The sequence below is a fragment of the Mustelus asterias genome, chromosome 1, assembly GCF_964213995.1.
Source record: "Mustelus asterias chromosome 1, sMusAst1.hap1.1, whole genome shotgun sequence".
NCBI lineage: Eukaryota > Metazoa > Chordata > Chondrichthyes > Carcharhiniformes > Triakidae > Mustelus > Mustelus asterias.
In genome coordinates this window covers 104,353,797-104,366,075 of record NC_135801.1, presented here as the reverse complement: position 1 = coordinate 104,366,075, position 12,279 = coordinate 104,353,797, and the positions used below count along the sequence as shown (strand labels likewise).

General features: G+C 42.7%; 1 protein-coding gene across 5 annotated transcripts in view; it reads right to left on the bottom strand.

Moving 5' to 3' along the window:
• Window positions 1-7,265, bottom strand: part of tbc1d1 (TBC1 (tre-2/USP6, BUB2, cdc16) domain family, member 1) — a 247,893-nt gene extending 240,628 nt beyond the window's left edge. For all 5 annotated transcript variants that reach the window (XM_078215933.1, XM_078215889.1, XM_078215906.1 and 2 more), the window contains exon 1: window positions 6,800-7,265. In XM_078215933.1, the coding sequence (XP_078072059.1) occupies window positions 6,800-7,207 (408 nt within the window). In that variant the 5' untranslated portion in view covers window positions 7,208-7,265. The remainder of the gene's footprint in view (window positions 1-6,799) is intronic.
• Between the last annotated feature and the right edge of the window lie 5,014 nt (window positions 7,266-12,279).

The following is a 12,279-nucleotide window of genomic DNA, read 5'->3' as shown; positions in this document are numbered from 1 at the left end:
CATCCCTCTGTCTAATACAGTGCCCTCTGTCAACATCCCTCTGTCTAATACAGGGCCCTCTGTCAACATCCCTCTGCCTAATACAGTGCCCTCTGTCAACATCCCTCTATCTAATACAGTGCCCTCTGTCAACATCCCTCTGTCTAATACAGTGCCCTCTGTCAACATCCCTCTGTCTAATACAGTGCCCTCTGTCAACATCCCTCTGTCTAATATGGTGCCCTCTGTCAACATCCCTCTGTCTAACACAGTGCCCTCTGTCAACATCCCTCTGTCTAATACAATGCTATCTGTCATCATCCCTCTGTCTAATACAGTGCCCTCTGTCAATATCCCTCTGTCTAATACAGTGCCATCTGTCAATATCCCTCTGTCTAATACAGTGCCCTCTGTCAATATCCCTCTGTCTAATACAGTGCCATCTGTCAACATCCCTCTGTCTAATACAGTGTCCTCTGTCAATATCCCTCTGTCTAATACAGTGCCTTTTGGTTTAATGCAGTGTCCTAAGTCAACATCCCATGCTCCCAAGGAACTATTTAAGATAAATGGCAACACTAAGTCTTGGATGTGGCTTTGGAGAGACAAATTATGATGATGGCACTATGGGAATGTATAGCAACATTTACTGGTCACCAGGGGTGAGAAACAGAAAATCTACAAATGCTGAATATCTGACAGAAACCAAACGTGGCTTTTAGGTCCAAAGAAGAGTTTGATGCGTAAATTGTCATAAAAAGAACAAAGAACAAAGAACAGTACAGCACAGGAAACAGGCCCTTCGGCCCTCCAAGCCTGTGCCGCTCATTGGTCCGACTAGACCATTCGTTTGTATCCCTCCATTCCCAGACTGCTCATGTGACTATCCAGGTAAGTCTTAAACAATGCCAGCGTGTCTGCCTCCACCACCCTACTTGGCAGCGCATTCCAGGCCCCCAACACTCTCTGTGGGAAAAACGTCCCTCTGATATCTGAGTTATACCTCGCCCTTCTCACCTTGAGCCCGTGACCCCTCGTGATCGTTACCTCCGACCTGGAAAAAAGCTTCCCACTTTTCACCCTATCTATACCCTTCATAATTTTGTACACCTCTATTAGGTCTCCCCTCATTCTCCGTTTTTCCAGGGAGAACAAGCCCAGTTTACCCAATCTCTCCCCATAGCTAAGACCCTCCATACCAGGCAACATCCTGATAAACCTTCTCTGCACTCTCTCTAAAGCCTCCACGTCCTTCTGGTAGTGCGGCGACCAGAACTGGACGCAGAACTCCAAATGTGGCCTAACCAACGTTCTATACAGCTACAACATCAGACTCCAGCTTTTATACTCTATACCCCGTCCTATAAAGGCAAGCATACCATATGCCTTCTTCACCACCTTCTCCACCTGTGCTGCCACCTTCAAGGATTTGTGGACTTGCATACCTAGGTCCCTCTGTGTTTCTATACTCTTGATGGCTCTGCCATTTATTGTATAACTCCTCCCTATGTTATTTCTTCCAAAATGCATCACTTCACATTTATCTGGATTAAATTCCATCTGCCATTTCTCCGCCCAATTTTCCAGCCTATCTATATCCTGCTGTATTGTCCGACAATGTTCATCGCTATCCGCAAGTCCAGCCATTTTCGTGTCATCCACAAACTTGCTGATAACACCAGTTACACCTTCTTCCAAATCATTTATATATATATCACAAATAGCAGAGGTCCCAGTACAGAGCCCCGCGGAACACCACTGGTCACAGACCTCCAGCCGGAAAAAGACCCTTCGACTACTACCCTCTGTCACCTGTGGCCAAGCCAGTTTTCTACCCATCTAGCCACCTCTCCTTGTAACCCATGAGCCTTAACCTGCTTAACCAACCTGCATGAGGGACTTTGTCAAATGCCTTACTGAAATCCATATAGACGACATCCACGGCCCTTCCTTCGTCAACCGTTTTTGTCACTTCCTCAAAAAACACCACCAAATTTGTAAGGCACGACCTCCCTCTTACAAAACCATGCTGTCTGTCACTAATGAGATTGTTCCATTCTAAATGCGCATACATCCTGTCTCTAAGAATCCTCTCCAACAACTTCCCTACCACGGACGTCAAGCTCACTGGCCTATAATTACCCAGGTTATCCCTGCTACCCTTCTTAAATAACGGTACCACATTCGCTATACTCCAATCCTCAGGAACCTCACCTGTGTCCAATGAAGAGACAAAGATTTCCGTCAGAGGCCCAGCAATTACATCTCTTGTCTCCCTGAGCAGTCTAGGATAGATGCCATCAGGCCCTGGGGATTTGTCAGTTTTAATGTTCCCTAAAAAACCTAACACTTCCTCCCTTGTAATGGAGATTCTCTCTAACAGGTCAACACCTCCCTCTGAGACACTCCTAGTCAACAAGTCCCTCTCCTTTGTGAATACTGATGCAAAGTATTCATTTAGGATCTCCCCTATTCCCTTGGGTTCTAAGCATAATTCCCCTCCTTACAAACACGAATGGGAAATCTCTTACTCCTCAATCAAGTTCATATTTCCCCCTGCCCCCATCAATCACCATTATATTTATTAAATATATCATCTATGACACATTTCCAATTCTAACTTCCTGATGGCCCACTTTCATCATCATAATTTGTGGTCTGGATTGAAGTAAAACATCAGCAAATCTAAACTGCAAAGATGGAAAACAAGAATTGAAAGCAAGGGATGGTTAAAATCTGATCATCCTCAGTAACTGGCGCTTACAGAAACAAGAAAACCTGAAAGACTAAATCACAGAAAATACAAATGAAAAATCTGCTGAATCTCTCAGTTTTTAAAAATATCTGGCAGTTGATTTTGTCATTAACAATTTTTTTAATAGCCCAAATAAAATCTCAAATAAAGTAAAACTATTAAAAATTAGACATTAATTATTTCTTGCATGATAAGGTCTATCTTGGAGTTGTTCCATTTTTGTTTCTACCCAAAATCTAAGGCTTGGGTGTTTTTTAAATTCATTTATGGGATGTGGGCATCACTGGTTGGACCAACATTTATTTCCAATCCCTTGCTGCCCTTGAGAAGGTGAGCCACCTTCTTGAACCGTTGCAGTCCCTGAGGTGTAGGTACACCCACAGTGCTGTTAGGACTAATTCACGACAAATTAGACTTCCTCAAGGGTTCCCCTGATTGTCTGGCCATTGTTTCTGTGGAGATTCATCTTTTGTACTATTTCTCTGGGGTTTCCACTGACCTTCCACCAAAGACACAAAAGGAGATGAGGAAAACCCTTGCCCCAGTAATTCTGTCAAAGGAGTAACATTATTAACAGGTCCTAGAAGTGCACAGGAGCAGTGCACAGATACTCAGGAAGCAGTGATAGTTAGCACAAGTACCACAATGTTTCTGCTCATTGCCTCACATCATTTCAGTTTGTTTTTGGAATTTTTTGAAGAAAAGCTAGAGGACACCTTTCTAAATTTTATTCAGGTCAAATCCATTGATTTTTTAAAATCACTGGATGTCATTCCCCCATTCTAGGCCTTCTTGTGCCTATACATTGGGTGCAACCAAGACCAATTTCCAATCCACAGTGTTTTTTCCAGATAATTTAAATTCTTAAAGAAATTAAATTCTGAAACTTTGTCAGGCAAATGGCAAGGCATCTTCACATGTCTTTGAGAGCTAGAAAATAGTCTAACCAGGAACAAGAGTGAGACAGAGAGAGATGGGCTGTCTGAGAAAAAAAACATACATCCAGGAACCAATCAGAAAACATCAAAATCAATGTTTGCGATATTTCTTAGAAATTTTCGAGCCAATACTGTCAAACTGTTCTTCAAAAAATTCCAAAAACAAACTTATCCATCTTCCACTGTTACCAACCTGGATTCCCCTCCACTGTTAGCACCCCAAACTCCATCCTGAAGCACCTCCAGTGCTGCCAGACCCATGAATTTCCTCTCCCATCACAGTTCACTGAGAGTTAAAATTCATTACAGCCCAGAATTCACCTTCCCCATTAAATCACTAATCTTCAGGTTTCCCTTCTATTGTTCTGCCCCAGCCCAGGCACCTACCACTATGATGATGCCAGACTGAATGCTGTGCCAATCCTCAACAACCACATCACAATGCTGCCAACCTCCAGGACAACTATTATAGTTTTGCCAAGTCTTAAGATCATCTCCCAGTACTGCTACGCTCAGCCATTTTCTTCAGCACTTCTGATTACAAGATATCCAGCTCAAACAGGTACATCTTGTTCACCGTTATAGTCTCAACTTTAAAAATGGCAAGGGAGTAAAAATTAAATAATTAGGTCATGAATTTTATTTCAAATGGCACAAAAATGTCACTAATTTATGGTTTCAGAATCATGGAGTTCAATCCTCAAAATTCTACTAAAAATCTTCAAATAAAAATTGGATTGGTTTTAAGGCATAACGAATCAGTGACCTTAACATTATGACCTACATGGTATAACACTCCTCTCATTAGAGGCCAGTATACTCTGCAACCTGTTTTGAGTAATGCCACAGGAGATCTCCCAGTCTATATATAAGTCTTGCCTCTATCTCACATCTGTCACACTTCAGACATCACAGTTCAAATATCTCACTCAACACATCGTGCTTCAAGTGTCAAAGGTATAAAAATAGAAACATAGTCATTTCCTGCTGCCTTCTTTCTTTCTGCACTGATAATCTGCCTCTCTCCAATGGCTGGAACAAGGATTTAAAAATAGCTGCAAGTCTACCAAAACCTTCTCAAACCACTGGCCTCAGGTTTTGTACCAGTTGAGGTTACTTCTCCACAGGAATACCTGCCCAATGATCTTCAAGTGATGGGCCATATTAATTATAACTCAACAAAAAATTGATTGTTGAATTATACAATCAAACCAAAAATCAGGGAAAATCACGTGCAGACTGTACAATGCTCTTGTCAAAGTACGCCTTACATAGTATCTAGTTCTGGTTACCAAGAACTTCTGACATCTCAGAGAAGAATCACAGACTGATCCCTGGTCAATGGAAGGGATAACTGAGAGATGATCTTATAGGGATGTAAAAGACAGTTAAATAAATGGAAAAATCAGGTTCAGAAGATTACATCAAATTAAACTGTCAAATTGAGATAAGGAGTCATAAGTTCTAAACAGCAAAAGGCAAAATTAAGAATACTTTCAGGCAGTTTTGTTTCCTAGAAGAGTGATCAATGCACAACACAGACACCTGCATCAAGCAGTGGAAGTAAAACCCTCACATTATTTAAGTTAGATGCCCCAACAGGGGAAAGTTTATGTCTTTCTGAAAAGATAAATTAAAATCAGCTAAATGACCATTTTTTAAATCTTGGTGATCACAAGCATGCTGCAGACCCCAGGTTAATAATCAGCAATTTAAAGTTTATTAGTGTCACAAGTAGGCTTACATTAACACTGCAATGAAGTTACTGTGAAAATCCCATAGTTGCCACACCCCGGTGCCTATTCGGGTACACTGAGGGAGAATTTTAGCAAGGCCAATGTACTGAACCAGCATGTCTTTTGGACTGTGGGAGGAAACCGGAGGAAACCAACACAGACACATGGTGAACGAGCAGACGCCACGCAGACAGTAACTCAAGCCAGGAATTGAACCAGGGTCCTTGGCGCTATGAAGCAGCAGTGCTAACCACTGTGCCATTGCGTGCAGAGATGGGCTGGTAATATTAACAAAACTACAAGACAAAGTGTGCAACAAAATCCCATCCGGAAAGTTATTTCCACTTTGTTGCCATGGTTAATTGTTCTGCTACATGCCTCATAATAAAGTGGAAGGTGCCTTATCTTTTAACAAACTGATGCTGTCGTTCTCTTGGGTTTGAGTTATATAATAAACAACCATTAAACTAAATGTTTAGGCTAAAGGAAGCTAAAATAACTGCATTTGTGTGTCTACCTGAAAACAGAAGCTAATATAATAGTTTTCCATCAAGGGGCAGGCAAACTAATGTTTTAATGAATCAATGAGTTGTGGTGCGGTGCTGCTGCTATTGATGCCAAGGCCAGCATTCTGTAAACAGGCAAACATCAGAATTCCTGACCCTGGACTTGACCCCATTTCCCACGTGCGCAATAGTGCAACGATGAAAGATATATTCAATAGCTGTGCAGTCATATCCTAGAAATAATCAGCTCAACAAAGCTCAGACAATTCAAGTTAGTTATACTTTGCATCTCCAAGTCCTTTGGAGGGTCACGGGCATTTGATCGAATGTGAAGCAGGGCAGTAAAGCGAACCCCACCAGATCTCTCGACCAAGCTTTCTTAAACTGGTGAAATATTTCGCTAAACTTAAAACAATTTTAAAGTGGCGACATGAGAAGGTTGGGACGGTGTCACTTGCAGAGCAATGTTAACTGCATCCAGCAAAAACAGGATGAGGCTTCAGCTGAGTTTTGTGCAGCGACCTATCATTGTCAGAAGTGTCTCCAAATTTGCAAGAGCAACAGCACACTGAATATCCTCCATCCTTTGACATTTGGTCACTGAAATATAACACACACACACATGCAACAAAGCAATGACATCTGTACTAAATGGGAACCCATGAAGGAAATCATCACATAATGAAATAGTCCTCATTAAATGGACTGAAAATCCAAACGTGAATATACTGCACACTGTTTGCAGTATCTCTGCTTAAAAGAGATTTTCAATGATGGACAATATTTGATCATTCAATGTTTCAAGTTTAAAAAGTTGCACTTTAGATTACATTTCAGTTACAAGTAGGCATGCAATTGAGGGGGAAATGAGAGCGGAAGTCTTACCAGAGTGTGATCAGAAGCTCGGAATACGAAGCAGAGAGAGTGTGGAGGTTGCTGTGCAGCGGGGCTGCTGGTCAGATAGGCGAAGTAGTTGGGTTCGCTGCTGTTGTGGAGCAGCCTGTGGATGTTGTGTGCGCGGTGCTGGAACACGGTGCAGGAGGAGCGCTGCTCAGCGGCAGCCGCCACACAGCGTACCCAGCCCTGCCACACCTGCAGGCGGACCCTCCGGCTCCCCGAGCCCCGGGCGCTGCGTCTCCGCACCTCTGCCACCACCCAGGGCAGCATGGGCATGGTGGTGAGCTGGTGAACCGGCAGCGAGCCCACCAGCTGCAGGCTGAAGCGCTGGCCCTTGGCCCCCTGTCCGAGGCTGGGCTCGGCAGCGCTGCTGCCCACCGGCTTCTCCCTCTCCATCCCCTGTCCTCCCCCCGAATCTCACTCAAACCCCCAGCGGGCTCAGCCCGGAGAGGAGAGACACCACCATCGCTCCTCTCTCCAGCCAGCTCCGTCTGACTGTGGCTGCAGAGTCAGAGGACGCCGGATCCAACCCAGTCTCCGACTGACATCCGCCCACAGCATGCAGCTCACCTTCCAGATGCACAAAAATCCCCCCCATGCAGTGCAAAGCTGCTGAAGCTTCAGCGCGATCTCTACTTATCGCAAATGCAGCCGCATTCTCTCTGCTCCGCACTCAGGCTAATGCCTGGCTGATATCTGCTTGGGACTGCACTCTGCAAGGGTCTGTCAGGAAGCAGACTGGAGCAAGTCTGAAGTTACATTCAGAGTCAGGACACAGCAGGGAGAAGGGCTAGAGGCAAAATACTGCGAATGTTGGAATCTGAAACAAAAACAGAAAATACTGGAAAATCTCAGCAGGTCTGACAGCATCTGTGGAGAGAGAATAAAGCCAACGTTTCGAGTCTGGATGACCCTTCTTCAGCAGGAAGAAGGAATTCTCCATTGCTTGACCACAGAGAAAATGTGTCCAGTGTTGGAGATTCCCTATTTTAAGAAGGAAGACTATGAGAGGGACATAATGTTGGGGATGATTAGTTAATAGTTGAGACCGGAGGAATGGAGACTTTTTCCATTGGATTGGAGGAGACTAAAATAGTTGATCAAAATTATGAAAGAACTTGATAAAATCCATTTAAAAATATTTTTATAGGTCAGTGGATTGGTGAGGAGAGAGCAGACACTTAACATCAACATCACAAAATGAAGAGAAAAGTGAATCGTTTTTTAATATTCTTGTTACATCATGAAATACTCTACCAGAACCAATAACAACTTGCATCAATCCTTAAAGTGGTAAATTGTATCAGGGTGCTTCATTGCAGCATAATCAGACAAAAACTGACACTGTCACAGCTGACAACAGGACGACTGGGCAAGGAGGTAGATTTTAGGAATTGTCCTAAAGGAGGATGTAGGGAGACATAAAGGTTCAGGGACAGAATTCCAGCATTTGGAAGCCTTTAAATGGGGTCAGCAATGTCCAACATTGACACCTCATCCCAGGAAACAAGCTGTCAGCGTACAGCACAATTGGCACAGGCTTCCACCTATTTTATTTAAATTAATCAGAGGAACCAATTTAGGGGCATAGTTCTGTCCACAGGATTGGACATAATATCCATTTTTGTGCCTGAACATGGGCTTAAACCAATTTTTGCACGATGTTAATGGGAAGATAAGTCAGGTAGAGTAATAAAGCCCATCTGCACCATTGTTGAGACTTAAAATGACTGTGGAACATAATTAAATTCTGAACTTTTGGTGCAGTCAATGTGTCCAGCTTTCTAAATGCTTTCATGCTGCTTGTTTTATTCTCCACAACAGCAAAGCATTGATTTTGTGTGGAGAAATATCAGATCCTTCAGAGATATCACAAAATAAAACAGCACAAAAGTCCAGATGTAAAGGGAAGATGCTTGTACTAGATGGGTGGAAAGGAAGAACCAAGGTATTGTTAAAATCTGATAGACTACAAATGGTATGAATCAAGGAGAATTGTCAACATAATTGTCCTTTGTGAGAAACAAGAACTTCAGACAATGATCTGAAGGCTGGAAATTCCAATTGATCTTTAGCATTCTGCCAACTTGGATGTCTTTACAATGGACGAATATGAATTGGCATATCTCAAAATTCCTAGATCTAACTGAACTAATTAGAACAAATTCATCAATTTTTTCAAACTGGAGGCCTGTGACCAGCGGTGTGCCTCAGAGATGGGTGCTGGGCCCACTGTTATTTGTCATTTATATTAATGATTTGGATGAGAATATGGGAGGCATGGTTAGTAAGTTTGCAGATGACACTAAGATTGGTGGCATAGTGGACAGTGAAGAAAGTTACCTCCAATTGCAACGGGATCTTGATCAATTGGGCCAGTGGGCTGACGAATGACAGATGAAGTTTAATTTAGACAAATGCAAGGTGATGCATTTTGTTAGATTGAACCAGGGCAGGACTTACTCAGTTAATGGTAGGGCATTGGGGAGAGTTACAGAACAAAGAGATCTAGGGGTACATGTTCATAGCTCCTTGAAAGTGGAGTCACAGGTGGACAGAGTGATGAAGAAGGCATTCGGCATGCTTGGTTTCATCGGTCAGAATATTGAATACAGGAGTTGGAATGTCTTGTTGAAGTTGTACAAGACATTGGTAAGGCCACACTTGGAATACTGTGTGCAATTCTGGTCACCCTATTATAGAAAGGATATTATTAAACTCGAAAGAGTGCAGAAAAGATTTACTAGGATACTACCGGGGCTTGAGGGTTTGGGTTATAAGGAGAGGCTGGATAGACTGGGACTTTTTCTCTGGAGCGTAGGAGGCTGAGTGGTGATCTTATAGAGGTCTATAAAATAATGAGGGGCATAGACAAGGTAGATAGTCAATATCTTTTCCCAAAGGTAGGGGAGTCTAAAACTAGAGGGCGTAGGTTTAAAGTGAGAGGGGAGAGATACAAAAGTGTCCAGAGGGGCAATTGTTTCACACAGAGGGTGGTGAGTGTCTGGAACAAGCTGCCAGAGGTAGTAGTAGAGGGGGGTACAATTTTGTCTTTTAAAAAGCATTTAGATAGTTACATGGGTACAATGGGTGCAGAGGGATATGGGCCAAATGCGGGCAATTGGGATTAGCTTAGGGGTTTTAAAAAAAAGGGCGGCATGGACAAGTTGGGGCGAAGGGCCTGTTTCCATGCTGTAAACCTCTATGTCTCTAAAACATTTCATCGAGATTCAGAGAGAGAGCATCGCACAGTTTGATGGCAGAGCACATTACAGCTCTGATTGGAAATTACACTTGCCCATACTTTATGTACACATGAAGGAAAGAGGCAGCTAGAAATTTGCCAAGACACAGAAGCTTTTAATACAATATTCACAAAACTTCAACTGGTAGCATGGGCAATTGACAAAGAAACCAAAAGAGAAATTGCTCGAAAATCTCAGCAGGTCTGGCAGCATCTGCAAAGAGAGAAAAGAGCTGATGTTTTGAGTCCAGATGACCCTTTGTCAAAGCTAAAAGGCATAGAAAGTGGGAGAAAAAAGTCTGATCGTAGAATCATGCAACAGAGGAGGCCATTCAGCCCATCATGCATGTGTCAACTTTGAACTTTGAATGAATGAGACCTATTCCCCAAATCTTTCCCTTTAGTCCTTCGTTCATCCCCTTTATAGAGGCTGTAATATATTTCTTAAGATACGTACTTACATGGGGGGAGAATGATGGTAAAGTGGTAATGTCACCAGAGGCTTAGGCTAATGATCTGGGGACATGGGTTAAAATCCCATCATAACAGCTGGTAGAATTTAAATTCAATTAATCAGCAATTGTGACCATTGATTGTTGTAAAATTAATGTGATTTGGGGAAGGAAATCTGCCATCCTTACTTGGCCTGGGCTATATGTGACTGCAGACCATAGCAAGGTGATTGACTCTTTACTGCCCCCTGAAAAGGCCCAGCAAGCTACTCAATTCAAGAGCAATTAGGAAACGGCAACAAATATTGGCCTTGCCAGAGAACCTACATCCCATGAAAGAACAAAGAAAAGCTGCTAGCAAAATCCAGAACAGATGCTCGCGACATCCAGAAAGCTTCTCAATGTTGAAATTTAGGGTGCGATCTTACCTGCCATTCATGCCACACTCCAGGCTGCAGCGAGTTGGAGTCCATAGCTCCCTGAAAGTGGCCACACAAGTAGATAGGGTGGTAAAGAAGGTCTATGGCATGCTTGCCTTTATTGGTCAGGGCATTGAGTACAAGAGTCAGGATGTCATGTTGCTGCTTTATAAAATTTTGGTTAGGCCGCACTTAGTGTATTGCATTCAATTTTGGTTGCCACATTGCAGGACGGATGTGGAGGCTTTGGAGATGTTTAAGAAGAGGTTTACCAGGATGCTGCCTGCATTAGAGGATAGGTGAGGTTAGACAAACTAGAGTTGTTTTCTCTGGACCGGTGGAGGCTGAGGGGAGACCTGATGGAAGTCTATAAAATTATGAGAGGCATAGAGTTGACAGTCAGAATCTTTTCCCAGAGTTGAAATGTCTAATACTTAAGGCATGCACTTAAGGTGAGAGGGGGAAAGTTCAAAGGAGATGTGAGGGGCAAGTTTTTTACACAGGGAATGGTAGGTGTCTGGAACGTGTTGCCAAGGGCGGTGGTGCAGGCAGATAGGGGCATTTAAGGGGCTTTTAGATAAGCACATTAATATGCAAGGAATAGAGGGATATAGACCAAGGGCAGGCAGAAGGGATTTGTTTAATCTGGCATCATGTTCAACACAACATTGTGGGCTGAAGGGCCTGTTCTTGCACTGTTCTGTTTTAACTTGGCGGTCAGTGGGATGGGAAAATCCTGCCAGTGTGAACGGTAATAAGATTCCGGCTTTAGAATTTCCCAATGAGTCAAATAATAAGGTGTATGATCGGAACACTTCCAGATGCAGGATAAGCTTGATGGACAAGCTGACTCACAATGTTCACACAAGCCAAATACATTAGCTCATTGAAGAAAATTACAAATTCGCACTCCTACAAATTCATTAACAAACCAGTCTGAATGTGCTGTACTGTATAGGGAAGAAAAGAACTGGATATTCAGCAAGTTTAAAAGACTTTAGACTCTGCCATGATCACCATGCTTGAGTTCTTCTATCAGTGACCCAGTAATCAGTTTAAAAATGCCAATAGACTGTTGAAAATATGCTGCTTGATTTAAATAAAAATCTTTATTGGCTTGTGGTGTTATCAAAACTGTCCTTTCACCAGTGTGTTTTACATGCATGATTATAGCACATAGTTTTTGGTTTATGATTTATTGATTTAATTTTAAAGAACAAGCTTTAGTACTTGATTGTGGTTTTGTGTGTTCTATTCTAATCTGGAACGCCTGATTAAAGGAATTGCAGTGACCAATTTCAATTGACAAATTTTCTCCACGTTTTACATTAAAAATCCATCATTTTGAAGTAG